This window comes from Arvicanthis niloticus, chromosome 28 (assembly GCF_011762505.2).
Source record: "Arvicanthis niloticus isolate mArvNil1 chromosome 28, mArvNil1.pat.X, whole genome shotgun sequence".
Taxonomy (NCBI): Eukaryota; Metazoa; Chordata; class Mammalia; order Rodentia; family Muridae; genus Arvicanthis; species Arvicanthis niloticus.
The window spans coordinates 3,068,370-3,089,867 of record NC_133436.1 but is presented as its reverse complement, the minus strand read 5'-3'; the positions used below and the strand labels follow the sequence as shown (position 1 = coordinate 3,089,867).

Sequence of the window (21,498 nt, the reverse complement as noted above, 5' to 3'; positions counted from 1 at the left end):
GAGTGACTATCAATAGGAACCAGAATCTTTCTCATAAGCCTTGTGTTTTTCTGGGCCACCCATGGCTTTCCTGAGACGAGAATGCTCAGGTTCCTCCTTAGCAGTTCAAGTAGAAGCATGGTCCACTAGAGCTGGGCCTCAAGCCTCTAGCAAAGCAAGTCCATGATGATATGTAAGGCCCAGGGCACAAAGCTGTAACTGATGCACCATCCATCTATGGAGTTCTGCTGTTGGTTCTGAGTAAGGCACAGGTCCTGCAGTTGGGTAACACAAGCTTTAGTGTTGAAAACCCTAGCAGAACATGAACAATGATTGTCCCACACGTGTTGCCAATGGTGTGTCTTTGACACCATACCACGGCTTGTATCTGCTTCTGGGTGATCTGAGGTTCTAGGGACCTGAGCCTGAACCCTGTTGATAGATATAGTCCATCTGCATAGCAAACACCAACTTGTTCACCATACAAACTGAAGTTTGAGTTCCAGATGGGGGAAACAACGAAGGAAAATGAGGTTTGGAAACTGAAGAACGGAAGTGAGCTTCACCTAAGAGAGAAGTAACTGAGATGGAAACAACTCTGAGTGTGTCCTGGATGGATAAAACTCTGGATTCACCTGTGAGCAGTTCCAGAAACTGAGATGGAGCTCAAGCAGTTGTCTGAGGCCCACACATCTGAGCTGGAGTCAGAGGACCACATCTTCGGGTCTTGCCAAGCATCTGAGCTGGAGTCAGAGGACCACATCTTCGGATCTTGCCTTGTTGGAAGCTTATGGGTCAAAGTTTGGTCCAAGAGTTAGTTTAATGTGCCTCTGGCACAAGGATTGGGAAAGGTACTCCATACCCACAGGTTCTACCAAGCAGAACCCTGAGGAGTCCTCCCCAAATGACCCTGGACTCCCCTAAGCATTAGAAGTCTTGAAGAGTCTCACACTCTCTTTTGGGTACCAATGCAGAGATGGTATGTCATAGGATTTCTGAGTCCCTAGCATAGGCTATTGTTATTGTTTTTTCAACCTCCTTGTTGGGGTAGGGGATTGTTGGGTCTTATCTCTATCAATGGTACATTAATAATAAACCTAGCTATTCCCAAGTGGGGGAAAGAAAACAAACCTGAGGCTTGAGTCTACTAAAATCCTTTCATCCCTGTATTGTTCATCATCAGGAACCTTGGGATAAAGAGAAATAAAACAGGAATAAAAAGGTAGTATTAAAAAAAGTGTAAAGAAAGAAATCCTTAGTAGAGCATTCTCCTGCTAAAGCTGTTCTTACTTCTGTAAGAATTCTCATGTGTCATAAGGAGTGAACAGCCCCAAACACACTGGTAGCTTTTGTCTGTGTCACGGATGGTTGGGCCTACACACAGCAAGAGACCCAGGGAAGGTCACGGTGGCACTGGCACTGAGCTTTTGTCAACTCGGGTAGTCCCCTGGGTGCCCTCTCCTGGTCCTCCCTGAGGCAGTTTCTCCTGCAATCAGTCTCTACTGAGGCCAGGACTCTTTCTAAACAGAAATCTAATTATGGCATCTTGCTTCTGAGAGGCTGAGTATAGAAAGGGACGGCTGCTGAATTCAGTGCGAAGGGAGCTCAGTTCCACACCTGTAGTCTCCCCGGGAACCAGCCTGTCCAATATATGCCCCAAGAGCTTCCAGCATGGCCTTCAGGATGCTGAATATCATCTCCAGTGACACTCAGGGACATAAAGAACAGACGACCAACCTGAGGCAGTGACATGCTCCCTGCCCATCCTAATAGGGTTGCATCATTGACTTTGCCATCTCTTTTATGTGCAGTCTCTGCCCAACACAGTGACCACTGGGTCCCTTGCAAGTCAGGCCCTGGCTATACAATTATTGCTCACTCTTTGTGGTTCAGCCCTGTGCATGTCTGCTCACCAAGATCCTTCAAGGTCCTTATGGATATGTCTGAGTATTGTGCCTACAAAAGGTATCACATGCCCAATAAAGTCTGTTATGTTAAGATCACACCTTTTCACCGCTAACCGATGGGGAAAAAAAAAAAAAACCCTGCCATCCAAGGTGAAACACAGCTGATCTGCTGAGGTGGCCATGTTTTCCTTTCAGCCCCATGTGTTTAATGCAAGAGCTCCTGATAGCCACACTGTGCTGTATCCAAAGCTTATGCTCTGTCCTGAAATGGAGAGATTGCAGGCAAACCCCTCAGAGGATCCTTACATCCAATCAGTATCTGTGACAGCCTACTTTCCTCCTCCTCCTCCTCCTCCTCCTCCTCCTCCTCCTCCTCCTCCTCCTCCTCCTCTTCTTCTTCTTCCTCCTCTTCTTCCTCCTCCTCCTCCTCCTCTTCCTCCTCCTCCTCTTCTTCTTCTTCCTCCTTCTCCTCTTCTTCCTCCTCCTCCTCCTCCTCTTCCTCCTCCTCCTCCTCTTCTTCTTCTTCTTCCTCCTCCTCTTCTTCCTCCTCCTCCTCCTCTTCCTCCTCCTCCTCCTCTTCTTCTTCCTCCTCCTCCTCTTCCTCCTCCTCCTTCTCCTCCACCTTCTCCTCTTCCTCCTCTATCTCCTTCTCCTCCTCCTCTTTCTCTTCCTTCTCTTCCTCCTCCTCCTCCTCCTCTTCCTCCTCCTCCTCTCCTCTCCTCCTCCTTCTCCTCCTTCTCTTCCCCCTCCTCCTCCTCCTCTTCCTCCTCCTCCTCTCCTCTCCTCCTCCTTCTCCTCCTTCTCTTCCCCCTCCTCCTCCTCCTCTTCCTCCTCCTCCTCTCCTCTCCTCCTCCTTCTCCTCCTTCTCCTCCCCCTCCTCCTCCTCCCCTCCTCCTCCTCCTTCTCCTTCTCCTTCTCCTTTTCCTTTTCCTCCTTCTCCTTTTCTTTTTCTTTTCTGAGACAAGTCTCTGTACAGAGCCCTGACTGTCCTGGAACTCACTCTGTAGATCAGGTTGGACTTGAACTCACAGAGAGCCTCCTGCCTCTGCCTCAAGTGCTGGGATTAAAGGCTTTCACCACCATGCCTGGCCTAAGCCTATTTTCTTAAATGATTCATTAAAGAGAGATAGCTACTTTCACTAAGATTGTAATTAAATTCTTTACAAATTATTATAACATATGTTTAATTTCTGCATTAGTTTGGCTTTCTTTTTAATAAGATTTTATTTTAATTCAAACACACTAGAACTTATAAAAAGTTTCTAAAGAGTCTGTGCTAGTTGCCTCCGCTGACTGCCCTGCGCTTTGTCGGGGTGCTCATCTGTCAGCCAGTGCACCCAAGGCGCCTGTGAGTCTCCATATTACCGTCCACACTGCCCAGAGGGCTCCTGCTCTTTCCAGGAGATATGTCTGTCTGAAAGAAAATTACTCTAAAATATGTTAACTGAAGCTCTTAGGGGAAAAAAAAAAAGCCACACCTATGTTAAACATTCTACAAGGCTGATTGACTGATTAGAACTTCAGTAACCGTGGCGAGATGGAATGTTACAAGATGGGAGACAAATGAGCTTGAGTTATCACAGGTCTTCCAAATAGCTATTTATTGCCCAGCTCTGTATGTGGTCCAGCATCTTCCTGGCTGTTAGGTAAATCTTTTTGGAATGTACAAACAGACTCCTTAGATTTCATCAACCCCAAAGCTAAGGATGCCATTGACTGATGTCTGAGGTTATACTAGAGAGGTTCTTGCTTTGTTCTGACCCAACTACTGCTATCCCAACCAAAACAGTATTATAAAAGAGCCTTGATCTATGACTTCTTTTGTTCTGCTGATAGGAAGATTGCGGGAAACTGTTACTGCATTAGAACATGGTGTTTGGACAACCCAAACCTGTGTTCCAGGGCAATATTCATTCATGTCTGGCTACACGACAGACTATCTCTTACTCCCTTTGAAGTGAGGGCGGTGTGTTCTGCCAGAGGAAGCTAAACAATTTGCTACAAAATGTGCTGGTCTCTCCTTCTTCCTTCGAGCTTTGCCAGTGACCATCTGTAAATGCTTCCAAGTGCCCACTCATCACGGGTACCAGACTTCCACCTCTGCGTCACAATGCTCCGTGCAGCCTGTGAGCTCAGACTGTCTACTCATCCTGACCCTGTAGGTGTCCTGACCACTTAGGGAGCTCCTCTCCCTAAGGGAAGCACCCTGTTGATCCAGAAAGGCCCAGTCTTATTCCCAATGTTAAAGGAAGCATGTTCTTCAGGTGGAGAAGCTGTCCTTGTATTTCCCAAGCCTTTTGGCCCTTCTGGTTACAGGATGTGGGTCCAAAGGCCCGGAGGATGCCGTTGGAATCTCCTACACTGAGTTCATCCATCCCAACCCACCTCGAACAAACAAAAGAAGAAGGTATGGAATGAGTTTCTGACCTCTGGAAAACCAAAACATAAGTCAGACTTCAGTCAGACGGGCAGAGGCCAGTCTTGAGAGAACATCGTCTTCATGTGGCCAGTTTCTAGTCAGTGGCTTCAGAGAAGACCAGGGGCTTCTCTGGCTACCTGAGTACTTTCTTGCAAGTCATATTCCTGCCCAGAGCCCCCTCCCCCCCTTGCCTTTATCAAGAACCCTCATTCCAGAATCTCAGCCTCCACCACCCACCAGGCTCTGGCCCTCAGGATGCCCAGGTATGTCTTCAGCAGGCATCTTGTTGGTCATTTTCCACCCAAGGTCCCCACCCGCTCCTCTGCAGTGAGGTTCCCTGGTCAGCACTGCTGGGGGGCTGGACCTCATTTTTGTTTTTCTGCAGCTCTATTCTCTGAATGAAGGTTTCCTGCTGTGCTTTAACAAGCCTCCCTGGGGACTTTTTTTTTTTTCTAATGAGGAAACAAGAAGGTAAGAGAAAACCACACACACACACACACACACACACACACACACACACACACACACCCCACAGTGAGAGTTTTGTTTGCAGCTCCCCTGCTTTCGTGGCACTTGCATGGTTGGACAGGCCCACATCTTCCTGGCTACAGTGCAGACTCAGATGCTGCTCCATTGGCCCCTTCGAAACAGTTGTGCTCTGGAGTGGCTTGCAGAGAAAGCCCCTTGCTTTCTTTTGCTTCAAAACTCCCAAAGCATTCATTCTCTTTCTCCCTCCCTCTCCCCTCTCCCTCTCTCCCTGCTCAAGGGAAGCTGACTTCTTTGTTCTAAACCCTAATCCATTTTGATGTCTCTTCACTCTTCACCCTGTATACAGCTTCTCACTACAAGAATATAGCTAGCCCAAGTGTGGTTCTTACTGTAACAGTATTTTCAGCCATTCTTCCTGTCTCCTTATTTTCAAGGCTTCTGTAAAGTGATGAGGAAGGGAACCCCATAAAATGCACCCCCTTCTCCCCTCTAGGTAACATGTAATGGGTCCAGACAGCCACCTTTGCAACAGCAGCACTAAACAGCTGAGCTGAAAACCTATTGTCATTCATAAGAATGGTTGGAAAAAAGAAAGAATTATCTTTTTTTTTTTTTTTTTTTGGTTTTTCGAGACAGGGTTTCTCTGTGTAGTCCTGGCTGTCACTCTGTAGACCAGGCTGGCCTCGAACTCAGAAATCGGCCTGTCTCTGCCTCCCAAGTGCTGGGATTAAAGGCGTGCGCCACCACCGCCCAGCAAGAATTATCTTTATAAACACAAAAAAAGTTATAATTTTTCCTACACAGTTCACCTGTGTTGAACCCAGGGTTTAGACTTTACTCTCAAAATGTTTTCCCTGTCTCAGGTTCACACACATCCCATGTTGGGAAAGAAGACACAAGACAGTGGCTGAGGAGAAAGGAAACATGGTTCTTTTATTTGGAACTATATCAGCATGGTTAGGTGTTTGTTCACATGACTGTAATATCGAGTTAAATTCAAATCTGTTTTCCCCACAACAGGAATCCATGTTTCTAAGATGTCTCTGGGGAGGAACGTCTTATTAGAGATTTCTCCTCACAAAGCAGGCACACTATGGTGGGGGGCAAAACTGTGGATGGAATCATGCAATGAAAATGGCTGGAGGGAATGTCACCCCAGAAGACCTACAACCACATTGAGGGTGACTGAGAAACCTAAGCAAAATGGTGGGTTGGTACCACCCTCCGCCTGCTCATCACATGGCACGGGCTACCACATCACATGACACCTTCTGGGGTCCTAGACTTGTCCTGAAACACTGGCATCACACCATGGTCATGACCTTCAGGGCTGCTGGCTGAAACCTTCGGATCTTCTTCTTCAGGGCCTTGGAGGCCTTGATGCGGCACAGTTTGGGTACAGGGGGCAGGGGTGGCCTGGTGCCTCCTGGGGCCCGTGAGGACTGTTGGGGGGACACCCGAGGCCACGCCCACTCTCCTTGCCCAGCTTCTGCACTGCCTACTGCCAGGCCGCGGCGGCTTCTCTGGACACAGCCTTCTGAATCATTGCTGCTGGACTCGTCCCCAAAGCGGTTGGCAGTGTGGTCACTGGCCTCCTCTTCCTCGCTGGTTTCCGCAATAGTAGAATGGACTAGTGAGGCGCATTCTGCAGAGTGCTCTGAAGGGTCTGACTCACTCCTCGCACAGGCATCCTGACGGGCAAGTGTGGGCCTGCTCTGCGCCCGGGGACCACCTCCTCTCTTGGCTGGGGACCTAGAGGGACCCAAGCTGGGCCCCGGTCGGCTGACTGAACGGGCTTTGGCTGAGATCTCCATAGTGGACTGCCACCTGCGCTGCTTCCGCCTGGCTGCTGAGTTGAGGGCTGCCTCCATTGGGAAAAGAGCTTGGGAGGATACTGGGTAACTTTCCCTCTGGGCCACCACTAGGGGGACAAGGAAGGGCACAGGGTAGAGGGTGGACTCAGAACAGGAGCGTCCTGGAGGCTCTCTGGCCAGTGTGGGCCTTCTGCTGAGACCTCCCTGCTGAGGCCTGGAGGAGGGGTCTCGCTCTGTGGGCAACACAGCATGAATGCCCCGCTGTCTCTCAGATTGTGGTGGGAGCTGTTTCCCCAGTCTCGGTACTTTCTCACTAACTCTTCTTCTGACCTTCATGGCCTTGTTTTGGGGAGAGCCCATCCTCAGACTTACTGGGGAGGTTTCACCAGTGGTACAGGATGTATAGGCAAAGGACCCTGGAGCCAAAGGTGGGCTCTCAGCGCTCAACACCCTGGATGGTGACAGGACTGGTCCTTGGTCACAATCACTAAGAGGCAGCTGGGCCTGGGAGCAGACAGAGGGACCAACAGTATCATCTCCATGGACAGAGGAATTCCAAGGTATGGTTTCCTCCTTTAGGGGGCTGCTGAGGGGCTCAGTATCCACAAGGGACACAGGCCCCTGTTGCCTGAGGCTGTCCTTGGCAGCACCTCTACTTAGTTTCACTCCTCCCCGATCGGCAGGCTTCTCGAACTGACCTATACTGTTTGCCCTCTGGCCACAGGGCTTCTGTGGAAAAGCAGCTGCATCACCTCCCTGCTCCTGCCCAACATCTCTCAGGGGGAGCTCTTGGCCCCGCAGTCGCAATAGCCTGTGGATGTAGGCTTCAGCTGAGGCCAGCTCACGAATCGGCTCAATTCGAGTCCTGTTCTCATCAACAGGAACCTGAGGAGGATCCTGGGGAGGTGAGTAGATGTCAAAACATGGAGCTTCTTTAGGTAGGGCAAAGAGAGGACTCTGTAGAGCCACTGCATGGAGGGGGCTGGGATATGGGTACACCTCCTGGCCTCCCCTGGCCACCAGATCACGCTGGTACTTGGGGTCCAGTGCGTGGGCTGGGACCTCTACTCCCTGGCATAGGAGGGATGCAGCATCAGTGCCAGCTCTCTGGAGGCCCGCATCAGCTGGAAGGACTCTCTCGAGATCGCCTGGGAATGAGACCATGAGAAGCATGTCAACGCAGATAGATGCCAAGTCCCTGCTGCCCATAGGCGGGTGTAGAGTCTCAGCTCTTGTGGGGTCCCTGCTCTTCCATTAGAGAGGTCAGGGGATGCCAGCTCAGTGCCCTCACTTCACCACAGTTTGGAGGCTACCCGGGACACCTAACTGCTCCAGCAGCCACAGTTTGAGAGTGAAGCTGGGTAGTTCACTACAGAGATACCAAGCCTGGCATGGAGCCCAGGTGTGTATGTATGTTCCAAATGACATCTTTCTCTCTTGGAAAATCATGAGGGGCATGAGGGGTGCTTGTGGCTCACATTTAGACGTGATGTGGATGCTTCTTCGCATCTCCAGATGGTCATTTAAAATCGCATCCCCTCTTCTGCTCCATGTGGGACTTAACCTCTTCCCCACTGAGCTAGAGGTATTATCCCACTCTCTCCTGCCTCCCTCTCTCACCTGTAGACACTGGTCTGGGCCGGAACACGCCCCTCGGCCGGCCTGTGCCCTTGGCACCATGCAGGAGCCTGCTATCTTCTGTGGGCTGCGGGCTCCATGCAGGGACAGTGGTCTCATCAGCAGAGCGAGGTCGCCAGTCTCCCATGCCAGACCTGGACTTCGAGGGCTGGAGCACAGGCAGCCAGCTACCCAGGGAGGGGGATAGACGGTCACTGCAAACTGATGCACAGGAGGTGGACAGGGAGCAGGAACCAGCATCACTCAGCTCATAGAAACCTGGGCAGAGCAGATATAGTAGTTAGTATATCCCTAGCCAGTGGACTCTGCCCCAAAGACCCAGAGCTCTTTTCTCTTGCTTTTACTGCCACAGGGAGGGGTGACAAGCAGGCAAGAATGCCTATGGGGATGGGCCCAGAAAAAGAATGTTCCAGATTCTTGCTGGTAACCTTGTGAGTGATTATGGGACCGACTGACACATAGCTATACTCAGAAGGGGGCCTTCCTTCCGTCTTTTGGGTACTTTCTCCCTTCTTTAACATGCAATTGAAGAGGCGTTTCCTTCTTTGGAGTCCTCAACCCTGGATGCCTACCTAGCATATCCCAGGCTAGACTGGAAAAGCCAATACCAAGAGTTCAAGGGGTCCCCTTAGACACTTCAGGCTTGCTGTCACACCTGCCTTGTGACCAGTGTAACCCAGAGACAAGGGTCCCTGTTTCCAAGTTTCACCCCATCCGGAGAATATTAAGAAAAAAAAAAAGTGACCAAGCCATACAAGCCAGCAAAGACTGCCAACGGTGTCCTTCTGTAAACTCTAGGATGGGGGAGGGGACATCTTTGTGTGATTGGCTGATAAGTTATACTTATTTAAATGAAGAAGGTGGTCTGTAAAATATCCATTCACACGGTCCATGGCCATCCAGTAAAGCCAGGCATTCATCGAGTATTTAATACAATCAGAAAGAAGATTTTTTTTCAACTTATTTATTACATATTTCATATATTATATATATATTAGTTTACATATGTATTAAACTGTATTGTATGTAAGGTCTTTAACTTATATATTATTTAAATATTTACTATATTTATGTATTTTTTTCAGCATGTTTAGTTAAAGCTTTCTCAGGTCTTCAGTCACATACACTTCCCAGGCTGCCCAAGGGATCTCCCAACTGTAACATCAGTTGAGGACACAAGCTGAAGCTGTCACTATTCCTAACGCTCAGTCAGACAGTGTCCATGAGGGGTGACAGTGAATGCTGTACTGCCTTCCCCAGGGTAGGATCCTGGCAGCCTGGCTCTAGGATGTCCAATAATCATGAGCCATACCAGAGCTGGGCCTGCTGTCACTGTCTAAGGCCTCACAGGAAGACCTGCTCACATCCAGCTGCAGTTCACTTATCTGCTGGTCCAGCTGATCCAAGTGGGTCTTCAGGCCAGCATCCTGTCTCCTTAGCCGTGACTAGGAGGTAAAGAAGGAGGAAGAATAAATCTGATGTGAGAACAGAATCTAAACCAAGGTCTGAGGTGAAACCGAACTATCACAAACAGCAGGAAGACCCAAACGCCAAACTCACGTCAAGCACACCTGCTGCCGACTGGTGGGATGCAACTTCTTGGGTCTCATGGAATGGACAGTAAAGGCTTTGTCACCCCTTGGTGTGTGCCCACAGGTAAACACACACACACACACACAGTGTAGTCCACACAAAGTGAAGGGAGTTCTGTGTACACACACATAAGCTAATCACTACTGAGTGTTTGATAAAAACCAATTTCTTCCTTTCAACAATCTCCAGGTTGGCTGGATACATCTTTCCGTCTTTAAGTAATAAGTGAGTTGAAGGCAGACAGAGGGTAAAACACAGGCGTGTGGCTTGCCTATTAGATAACATGACCATTACTTTTCTAGTGGGTACTACATCAGAATCTCAGCAGTGTGTAAATCACCAGCAACAAGATGCTGGCAGTAACAACTTCCTGTTCATCTGTGATGGAAAGAATCAAACAGGACCAGGATGAGCGGAGTGGGATTGCTGGCTGGGGCTGACACAGCTGCCAATCTCAGCTGACTCAGCCAGCCCCCCAGCAGCTGAGTCATGGTGGGGTCTACCTCCATGTGCACTCACGCCCCGCCCCCAGGAAAAAAGATATTTTAAAGAGACAAAGGGCCACCCTGGAGCCAAAGCTTGTCCCCAAGAAGAGATTCATTCCCCCAGTTCTGACAACCGACCTACCAGCTCCCATGCGCCTGAGCCAATGTCAGGTGGAATCACACCTTGCTCAGGATTGCTCACCTCTTGCTTCTTTTTACATCTATATTCACGTCAGAACCCTGAGGATGAACTTGGGGGACACTGAACCTTTTAACTCATCCCTCTTCTCAATGTGGACACACTGAATACATGTCCTTTCTCAGGTTTTCAGTATGACTTGCTGTTTGAATGCTCTGTTGAAGATGTGTTCCCTCCCCGCCCCCCAACCCCTGGCTTTTTAGGGCTGCTAAGTTTCAAGATCCCACCCCCAAACCTACTAATACAGGGTCTGAAGGGAGAAGAGTGTCTGAGAGTAGCAGTATCTCCTATAACCATCGGTGGCAAAGTTGAGCAAAACTTCCCAGAACCACCACCTGGTCCAAAACCTGCTCCCACTGTCACAAACTTGTTGGGAGCCAACTTTAGTAGAAAGCGGCTAGATCAACTTTGCAGCCATCTGGAACCATATACCCTGATTAAAGACTTGGTTTTCAAAAGCCTACAACAGCTGAAGCACACTCTGATAAATATATTGTTTATCCCACATAGCTTGTTTTGCTGTTTAGTGACCTCAGCTGTATGGTACACGTGGCAAAGTGTTTTCACCTGTGTTCTCCTGCTTGTGTTTATAAATACCCCAGATTTCCTTTCAATAAAGGAGATGGGACGAGAATTAAGACCTGACCACACACCCTGTCTTCTCTCCATTCTTCGTGTCGCTTGCCCCTCCAGCCCCACATTCTCTCTTGACCAGAGCACTTAGCGACAAAGTGTTGAGGCAGAGTGTGGGCCTCAACACAAACTCTTTCCCAAGATGACCTGGGTAGAGAACACAAGCGTCCCCTTTACACCCACTCAGAAACTGACACTGATACTCATCGAGGGGCTGACATGGATATTTTTTTTCTGTAAAATCCTACCTTAACGTCATAGGCCCACAGACATTAAAGCGCCTCTGCCAGGTCCCGCTCTCTCAATCTTGGCTTCTTGTCTTAAAAGGTCCAGCTGGTTGCCTTGCACAAAGGTTGACCCCTGTGTTCACACCTGAACTAGCTGCTCTGCAGGTAACCGCTCAGCCAGCCTCAGGAGCTAGTTTATGGTTAATGGTTGAGGGGTCTCAAGACCCCAAGGTCCTTAGAGGCCTCAGGGATCCTCTGCTGGGCTGTGCGACCACTCTCAGGATTGATGCCACTCTCCTTTAGACCCCCTCTAACTCTAGTTCAGGTTTTCATAATTTTCCTTAGGCAGAACTTCATGGTCAAAGCCACTGTGACCAGGACTGAGCTCAAATGGCTACAAAGCCAGGCCTGTGCAACCCTTCCCAGAACCAAGCCTGTCTATGGGCTGCAAACTTCACGCTGATTTCACGCAGGCTTTGGAGCACTTCGGTAAATCCCCTCAGAGTTGGGCCAAGGGTTCGAGGCCTGGTGCAACGGAGAACTAAACATAGTCCCAGTGGTGGAGACACCCAGTGTACCTGCAGATCCTGGGCTCCAGGATGGGCCTAGGACCTTGGAGTTTCACCAGCCTTCCCAGAGGGGAAAAGTCTGGTGACCAATAAATATCTGAGGCCTGCCAGTCTATGGTGCCACTAAAAGATGAGCTGGCTGATCCCTTTAAAGGGCTCACTCCATCGCACAGAAATTGATCTGAATTGATTTTACCATCCCCCAGGGGCATTTCCATTTTCCCCGACCCCAGAAGAAAAGCAAACCAAACAAAACCAGAACTTGATGGCATATTTGTAAGATAAAAAGGTCAGGATGCAGAGATTGTATCTAAGAGACTTCCTTCCTCTCCTCACAGGCTAATAGTGAACAAAGGAAATGTGTTATGCATGAGGTACCCCTTCATGGCCTCCTGCAAACTTCGAATCGCATCAGTCAGCAGTGAAGGCCCTGCTCACAGATCTGGCTCATGGTGCGGTTGACAGTGACCCTGGAGAAATCTGGCAGGTCCCTGCTCTTGACCTCATCAGTTTCTCATCTGACCTCCATCTGCCCCCTGTGTGTTCTTGTTCACAAAGCAAGCCAGTTGGTCCAAGGAAAACACGATTCACAGTTACGGAATCAGAGTGGCCTGCTCTTGCAGCAGCGTCACAACCTGAGCCTGCCAAGGGAAGAGATAGCTGCATGCTGTCACTTTCAGAACAAGTCATGACCGGTCAACCCCAGCAGGATGATCCTCATATCAGTCTGCATCGGGTTCTCAGGACAACTCTTCTCCTCCTGGATGTAGTGGAGGCAAGATAGACTGTTTCAGCTTCTTGGCATGGTACCATCCAGCCAGTACTCCTACTTAAGCCCACGTGTGGGACTGAAAGGCCACTTTCTGTGACAAATTTCTGTGAAAACACTCACGGGGCATCCTACGGTCTAAAGGGGCCACCTGCAGCTGAGTGTGGAGGTCAAGGGTCAGAGGGTATGGGATTTCATTACAAGAGAAGTCTATCATTTGGGCTCGGCCATTAAGGGTCACCGATTTATCCAGCGAACAAAATTCCTCTAAGCAGCTACTGCTGAGTTTTCTTTGTGACTTTTTGGCACTGCAATTAGCAGGGCGTAGTTCATCTGATGGACACCAAATCCCTAGAAATGCTAAACCCATCCTCACTTGAGAATTCCTGCAGGATAACTGCAGAGGACTATAGGACTCCCCTTTCTTCACTCCAGAAGGAGGGCTGGGGGCCAGGTGGGCCAGCAGGAGGGCTGTGAGCTCTAGTTTCGGCTGCAGTTTAACTAGAATGTACTGCAGCTCTTCTCCCCCCCCCCATCCGTTTTCTTTATTCAACAAGTAGCGTTCCTCCCATCCACCCTCAACCGTCCCCCATCCCGCATAAGAAAAATGGTGAAGTGCTAAAGCCACGTAAAATTCAATTATTTTCTTTTCTTTTCCCATGAACCAAGTTCCAAGACAAAGCCTGTGTGTTCCCCCTAGTCTCCTGGAGAGGAGGGGGAGTGTGTGTCAACAAAAAGCTTGTTTGATCTCTCCACAGGCTGCTGGTAAATTGGAGTGTGAGGGCTCACGGATTGGGTTTGTGTATTGCTGACGGGGGGGGGGGGGGGGAGTTAATCGTTAACCTGAAGGGAATGGGTCATGCTTGAACTCATCATCACTGCGCCTGCCTGGCTGAGGTCACATGAAGCAGAGTGTGGAGGCCCTCGAAAGACCGGCACTTGTAATGCTTTGGTCCTGTGGGTGCAACGGTGTGCAGAGTCCAGTCCACACCAGCCATGTCCCTCTCTGGGCAGCAGCTGGGCGTCTCACAGACTGAAGGAGGCTGTCAGCTGGATTCCGCCCTCAGCCAGATCTCCCACACTCAGGGAAGATTCCAGGTGTCCTGGGGAGCAGTGACTCAGACACTGGACTTCCTGGTTCTTTAGGCACAAACCCAACATATTCTAAGCTAAAGCTGATTCGAACACAGCAGTTTCACCCTGAACGTTGCCAAGAAGCTACTCTCAACAGGACACAAATTTCACCGTGAAAAAAAAATAATCCCACTTAAGAGTTGTGGGCGCAACTCTATCACACTCTTTCTAGTGTGTATTATTTTGTTCTTTTAATAATACTGCAGCACTGGGGAGGGGTGTTGGGGAGGAAACCTTGGGCTGTTTCTAGAAACGGGTTGCAATTCTACTCCTGGGGGGACCCCAGTGGCCTACAGATGAAGACTCTATGGGCGCGGGTAGCTGAGAAAGCGACACCAGTCCCCTCTCCCACGTTCCGCAGACCGGAGGACACTCGTGTTCTTCTTCTTCATCTTTTTTTTAAACGAGTCAGGTGACGAGTCAGGAGATGATCCTCAGCCCGCAAGACTCTGCAATGACCTAAGCGAACCCGGTACAGTGCCCTGCGGCTCAAGTTCACGCTGTGCAACCGAATGACCTGCTCCCGGGATGAGGTCAGGATGTGCGCAGACTCCTGCCAGGCGGAACGGAGTCCACGCATCCTCACCACAACAGCTCTGTGTCTAGCCAGACTTGCGCGCCGCCGCACCAAGACTGTGTCCGCCGCAGAGGCGGTGCGCAGTCAACCCCGGATCCCGCGCGCGGCTCTCCAGCCCGCACCCCGCAGGGCGCTCCCCACGCAGCCGCGCATCTGGCCTCTCCTCTCGCACATTCCACGCAACTGCGCCCCGATCGCGACTCAACACGTCCCTTCGGCCGCTCGCGCCCCACTTGCTCCTTACCAGCTGCTCCCGTAGCGCGGCCAGCGCCGACTCCAGCCGCAGCTCCTGGCCGCGGGGCCCTGGCGCAGGGTGCAGGCCCAGGGCTCCCCGCACGCGCGCTTGCTGCGTGGCGCGCAGCCCCTGAAGCTCCTGCAGCCCAGCCAGTGCGGCTCGTAGTCGCGCGCCCACCCTGCGGCGGTCCCAGCCCGCGGGCCCCGGGCCGCTCGGTGCCCACATCTCCCGGACGCTCAACCGCCGCGCCGCGCGTCCCCGCCGCGTCTCCCCGCCCCCGGCCGCAGGTCGCCTAGGTGGGGTGGGACCTATCGCTGGCCGCGGAGGGCGGTGTTTGCGACGCCCGAGGTCACAGCGGCCGCCCCCTGCCCGCCCCGTCGACCGGCCTCGCCCTTGCCCAACCCCTGCGCCCCTGAGACTGTGAGCTCATCAGGGAAGGCCAAGAGCCCCTCCAGAGAGGGACAGAGGAGAGCTTGGGTACAGGCCGAGAAAGGATCTGTTTAGGTTTTTAAATTAAAAAAAAAAAAAAAATCACATTGCAAGAATCACGTTGCTGTTTGTAAGCTGATTAAAATGGAAAATCCTCTACCAGGTTTCCCAGTGTACATGGGAAACCTGTGCTTGCCTCTCGGCTTCAAACACATGCTACGCACCTTTAAGGAAGCTTCTAGTAAGTTCCTGAGATGTGCAGCTCTCACCATGATGGTCACTTCAGCAACACTGTCTGGATTACAGAAGGAAGATGCACACTATCGGTCGCCTTCGTCTACTTAACTCACTCCATGTTCAGAGCCCTCCACCGGCCTCCTGTGGACACTGTCTTGAGTGGAATCCTGTTATCCGGGTCTTTTGCTGGTGTTAGACTTCCGGGTGCGCCCATTTTGCAGCAATTTACTGGCCGAGTAGAGTGCCTGTAGCCTTCATGTTTCTCCAGTGCTATGTTAGAAAGAAGTTGCCACCCCACTCTTGCACGCAGGCAGATTGGAAGAAAAGCTTTTCTCTTTCTTGAGTGTCTACAGAAGGCAGGAATTGTTGAATCACGGGTGGCTACTATATAGACCGCTTTCTTGAGTGCTCACCGTTTCCTCCGAAGCAGGGATGGAAAGGTGCCAGCTGCACCCGCTGCCTCCAGCCAGAGCACCAAGGCTTGTGGAGTGTAGCTGGCAGCGATTCCTGAGGCAGGAGGAGGTTAAGTTATCTTTTCCCTGTAGAATCAGTCATTCAGGAACGCGCTACTTTGAGTTGGTGATCTCTTTAGTAACTAAAACCAGAATCTCCTTCAAACACTTTTCTTATTTGCAATTTCCTTCTTAGATACAGGGTTCCCAGAATATTTTCTCTGGTCTACAGGTTTCTATTTATTTTACTTCCCTGTTTTTGTTTTGTTTGGTTCTGATACAGGGTCTCACGACTGCACCTCTTTGTAAGTACTAGGTAGATCAGGCTGGTCTCCAAGGAACTCCTGACTCTGTGTTCCTAGATCACAGGTCCGCAGCACTGAGCTCGGTTAAAATGTTTACTCTTTATTTTTACTTCATTACAACTATTTTTTCCCTCTTTTTACTGCCTTTTGTGTGTTGACTGAGAAGTCGCTGCCTGATTCGAATCTGCAGACGTCTAAGCTTTTGTAGTTGAAGCCAGTATACCCTGAAGTTCTTCATCTGCTCAGATTGAGCTGTCCTTCATCCTCCTGGGTCTCTTTCATTCTTCTGCAGATGCGTATTCCACTGCCCCACAACCGCGTGCAGGAAACAGCAGGAGGTGTGGATCAATGGAGGATCAGCTGATACGGAGAATGAATTTCCGTTTTCTGTCATACTTGTGCTTGTTCCAGGCTGGGTCAATGACTTACCTTTTTTTATTGGTTTCTGAAGACTGGACACATGAGTTCTCCAACCCTGTGCCTCTTCACTACTGTCTCCTGCTCTGTTCCCTCCATATTTCCACAGAATTTATGGGTCACGTGGCCAGTGTTTGCAAAGAAGACAGCATGGGTCTTGTTGGGGGATTTCCGGAACCTGTCAATCAGTGGGAACTACTACCTCAGGTTGCGTGTTCCTAGTGCACAGACCTGGGCCCCTTTCCACATGATCGGATCTACTTTCAGTTTATCCAACCACGTTTCACAGTTATTAGTAAGCTTTGTGCCCGTGTTAAATTTGTTTTTTGAGTATTTTCATTTTTATAGTGTTGTAAACCATTTTCCCATTTCATTTTTAGGTGTTCACGGCTGGGGCCTAGAATTATTCTTGTGTGCTAATTAATGCCTGTAATTCTGCCCTGCCCCCTCAGCGTACCCTTTATAAAACAAGGAAAACTTCCTTCCAATCAGATGAACAGACATGGGAAGGAGCTGGCGAGTGGGAGGAAACCCATGTTCCAAGTTACCGATTGGTATACTTGGGGTGGGGGGTGGGGGTCCTGGAAGTCAATTCGGCAGCATAGCCTACGACCTAAAATGATCCTGTCCAGAGTTTTTTTGTTTGTTTGTTTGTTTGGTTGGTTGGTTGGTTGGTTTTTTCCTGAAGAAGTGGCTGGGACACCTACACGTGTGATGACTAGAGCTGCAGGTTTGGATACTCTGGGTTCAATTTGGCTGAATAAGTGCTCAGGTACAGTGTACAGTGAGTGGGATCCTTAGCCAGACACTGTTCTGCAGGGTGGCTTCTCACCTCTAACCTCCGTTTATAGAGCGGGGCTTAATTAATTGTTACTGAGTATTAACTACGATCCTTGAATATCATGAACTAAGCTGTGTCTCTCTGCCTCAGATGCTCTGTTGCAGTCTCCAGGATCCCGCTCTTTGCTGCCTGCTGCCCCCATGTGGTCGACTCCTAACAGTGCACCCAGCCATCCTTAACATCCTAAGGACCCTGTTGTCTTTGTCCTCAAAACTGTGTGACTTCAACCTCACAGGAGGTGTGGCCCTGTGTGCCTGTGTGACCTTCTTGCAGTTCACCTTCCAGGTTCTTGCCCTTTTTGTCCCTCTCAGCATCCTTCCATTGGGCTCAACACCTTCTGCCCCTCACCTTCCCTGGGGCTGTCTTCTTTTCCTAAAAGATCTAGGCACTGGGTCTCACCTCCCCGGCCTTTGCTTCTTGCAGACATTTCAGAGCATTTCAGAGTTGTGAGCTTGCTTTTTATCTGTTTGTCCCACACACTGGGCTGTGAGGAGGTTGGGACTGGAGAGCTGTGTTCCCTTTACTGAGATATTTTAGAGACTTCGGCTCCGTGCCTGGCTCTCAGTAATATTTACTAAATAAACACACGGTGACTTGTTTTTCATTGGCCTGAACAGAATTTTTTTTTAATTGTAACTTAAACAATCTTCTTAAATAATCTCTTATATTGCATAGCATGCCATAGAAGTGATTTTATTACCAACATAACACGGAAGATACAATAGATGTGTGCAGATGGCTATTGTCTTCTTTCTAGTCCCCAGGAGCTGAGGCTGTATGATTCCTGAAGTCTCTCACAGCATCTACTGTCCACCATCAGTCTATCCTCTGTCTTTTTTTTTATTCCTAATATACATTGGTAGAGCTCTGTGTATACAGTAAGCTTTTGGGCCATGCATTGCTGGCTAGCTTTCCCTTTAAGTAAGTACTCCGGGTATAGAGTACTTCATCCCATCATCCAACTGACAGATGGTTGGCTATTTCCTTTTTTCTTCCCACAGCAAAGCTGTAAAGATCACCCTCGTACACATGGTGTAACTCAACCGTATTAAATCAGTAATTGTGGTATTGATGAAGGCAACCAGAGTTATGCAAGGAGAGCCTTGTCAATCAGCACAAACTCCCCTTATCTGTGAGAGGATCTTGTGAAACCTCACCCCTGAGGATCCACTACCCACCCCCATCCCCAGCTCAGGGGTAGCACCTCCTCTCCCTCCTGGGTAGTTCTATTGTAAGAGGTTCTGCTGCCTGCAGCAGTAGGAGGCACCCCGCTATGGGGTGAGGAGATGACTTCATTTGAGGTAGCTCCCTTGACAGCTGATCTCAGCCTTTCTGTTAAAAAAAAAAAGGGATCAACACTCTGTCTTCAAGGTGCTCCATGGGAGCAATTCAAACCCAACTCGTGTCCAGGGTGGAGGAACTACACAGCTGTGCCATCACAATGGCCTGGAGTCCCCAGCACCATCTGTCCTTGAAAGCCCATGGATGTGAGGGAGACACCGGATGAACACACTGGTTGGTTACAGGTTCTGCAGCCACCAGGGACACCATACCCTGTTACTTGTAACCAGGTTTCCCAGTGATTCTTCATGGCTCCCAGGGGCTATGAGAAGTTGTGTCTGTTGGCTTTCTAGTATGAAGTGCAAGGGAATAACTTGCTATCAGCTGCACTCTCCTGCTTCCAGAACACCAGCCCTCCTTGAGAGTGAACCACAGAGAAGCTGTCCCATGGAAGAGATCAACCAGGTGTGAATACTGACTGTTCCCACCTTGAGGTTCCTGGGAACAAGTAAGAAAGTTGACTGCATGGCTGAAATTCCCTGTGTGCTTTGCCTGCAGCTGCTGTATCCCTCATAAATGCTGCCACACCTCAGACTCAGACACATTAAGCTTCTACAATGTTAAAGGCCCCGTGGAAGAGCCAGATCAGTGTCTGACTCTAATTTATGACAGACATGAAGCCTTATCTTGAGCTTCTGCCACATTAAAGCCCTGTCAACGAGCCAGATCCTTTATTACAGACACGAAGACTTGCCTGGATTGCTTTTCTTTCTAGGCGTTCAGCGTCAATGTTACAACTCAGCGGTATTTCAATCCCAACTCCTTTCCTGATGAACATGCTGAGGGGAGAGATTTGACTCTCAAAACCTTGGGATGATGGTGGCCTGTGTTGGACTTAGGGCTGGGTGTGCTGGGCTTGGGCCTGGGATTATCGTTCCATTAGAGTAGAGTAGTGCCAACAGTGGGAAATGCACCAATGTAAACACGGGTGTAATGTGTGTATATATATACACACACATGAGTTTGTGAACATGTAGTACGTACAGGTGACTAGTGTATATGTGCCAGTACATGCATGGCTGTGCATGTGTGCAGAAGGTGTAGATGCATGTCAGACTAATCTACGGTCTGTGGTGACTATATGCATGTGATGGTATGTGTGTATGCATGTGGTATGTGCATGAGTGTGCATGTGTGTGCTGTGTATGCATATATGTATGGGAAGCATGTGTAACCTGTATGCGTACTTGTGAATGCGTGCGCTGTGCGTATAATGTACATGCAATGCATCTGTGTACATGTTCTATGTGTACATGTATATACTTATGCTTGTATTTTCCTGTATTGAGAAGCAGACTATGTTGTCCTACAGTTAAGTAATACTTAATCTTTTTTTTTTTTCACTGTTTGTCTCAGCAGGCCCATGCTGAGACATCCCTTCCCCCTGAGGGACCAGCCACATGACATTATAGTATAGAATACAGTTTATTCAGGGCATGGGGAGGGGAGTTAAGAGGGTAGTAGAGGCAGAGATAGGCAGAGATGGAGAGAGAGAGAGAGAGAGAGAGAGAGAGAGAGATAGAGAGAGAGAGAGAGACGGGCATGTGGAGAGAGGGGGAAGGGAAGGGGAAGAGGCAGACAGAGGGGGAACAAGAAGGCAAGAGATCAGGAGATCAGGAAATAGAGGAGCGGGTAAGCAGTCCCTTTTATAGTGGGTCAGGCCTACCTGGCTGCTGCCAGGTAACTGTGGGGGTGGAGTTTAGACAGAATGATAACACCAACAAAAAAGCAATTTGGTGAAGAAAGGGTTTATTTCAGCTTACAGCTTACAGTTGTAGAGGGACCTAAGTTCTGTGCATGTGAGAGGGAGCTCAAGGCAGAAACCTGGAGGCAGGAATTGAAGCAAAGACCATGGAGGGATGCTGCTGACTGGCTTGCTCTCCATGACTTGCTGAGCCTGTTTTCTTATACAACCCAGGACCATCAGTGGAGAGCAGCACCACACACACTGAACTGGACCTTTCCATAGTAATCATGAATCAAGAACATGACCTACAGGCTGTCTACAGGCTAATCTTGTGGGGGCATTTTTCTCAATGGAGATCTTATATCAAATTGACAAACAAAACAAAAAACTAGCCAGCTCATAGATCACTTAAAAGTAACTTCATGAGCTCAACTAAATGTAAACATTCAAATTTAATTACATAATCCCAAGAGGCAAGGAGCTAAGACACATTAAACATCATGTGTGGCTTTTTTCCTATCGCCTCTCCTCTCTACTACCTATTTGTGGTTCCCAAGACTCCTGCACTTTTTTTCACGTCTTGCAGTGATGTCAGGGCTCCTGTTTGTGTTTCCATTGCACAGTGGGCGATCTGATTTCAGGAAATGTCTCAGACCAGGACCAGGCCAATGTGGAACATCCGATTTAGCCATTTCAGGCTGTGGTGTCACACTGCATAGAGAGGAGCAGAGACTTAGAAGTCTCCTCTCTGTGGGATGGGAGACTCTATGGTGCTCAGAGAGTCATGGGACCCATTTAGTTCCATTTCCCAGAGAAACGAGATGTGTCTGAGGAACCCTGGTATTTTGGCATTCCCACAGAGAAAAGAAATCTTTCTGGGTCCATCTTGGCATTTGGTCTCCTGATGCTGTCTCCAGGGTGGAGTGACACTGAACACTGCCTTGAGGTCTGGTTCTTGCAATTCTTCTCCTTAGGCATACTCAGTTGGCTTGTGCCCTATGTAGTCTGGCTAACCAGCTCCGGTGTGTCCTGGTCTTCCAATGTCTCCCCAACATCTTCATCCAGGTCCTGCTTATCCTTCAAGACATCTGCCTGAAGCCTAGGAGATGGCACAGGTCACTT

At 49.5% G+C, this 21,498-nt stretch overlaps 1 protein-coding gene across 2 annotated transcripts; it reads right to left on the bottom strand.

Moving 5' to 3' along the window:
- Positions 1-5,702: 5,702 nt before the first annotated feature.
- On the bottom strand, positions 5,703-15,481 carry Dact2 (dishevelled binding antagonist of beta catenin 2). Of its 2 annotated transcripts, none has more exons than XM_076926574.1 (4): positions 15,321-15,481; positions 9,559-9,691; positions 8,229-8,504; positions 5,703-7,756 (listed from the first exon to the last, which is right to left on the bottom strand). In XM_076926574.1, the coding sequence occupies exons 1-4, from the start codon at positions 15,366-15,368 to the stop codon at positions 6,099-6,101; spliced, it is 2,115 nt and encodes a 704-aa protein (XP_076782689.1). In that variant the 5' UTR covers positions 15,369-15,481; the 3' UTR covers positions 5,703-6,098. The 2 variants fall into 2 exon arrangements, with proteins under 2 accessions (XP_076782689.1, XP_076782690.1); XM_076926575.1 differs by lacking the exon at positions 15,321-15,481 and adding an exon at positions 14,677-15,027.
- Positions 15,482-21,498: the final 6,017 nt, after the last annotated feature.

What these genes read in the sequence shown, in the direction of transcription:
- Dact2 (XM_076926575.1), bottom strand. Translation starts at nt 14,892, where the DNA reads ATGTGGGCACCGAGCGGCCCGGGGCCCGCGGGCTGGGACCGCCGCAGG. An exon ending in CCGCGCTACGGGAGCAGCTG is followed by an intron (nt 9,692 to 14,676) that starts GTAAGGAGCAAG and finishes TTTACCTCCTAG; the next exon opens with TCACGGCTAAGGAGACAGGA. An exon ending in TGACAGCAGGCCCAGCTCTG is followed by an intron (nt 8,505 to 9,558) that starts GTATGGCTCATG and finishes TGCTCTGCCCAG; the next exon opens with GTTTCTATGAGCTGAGTGAT.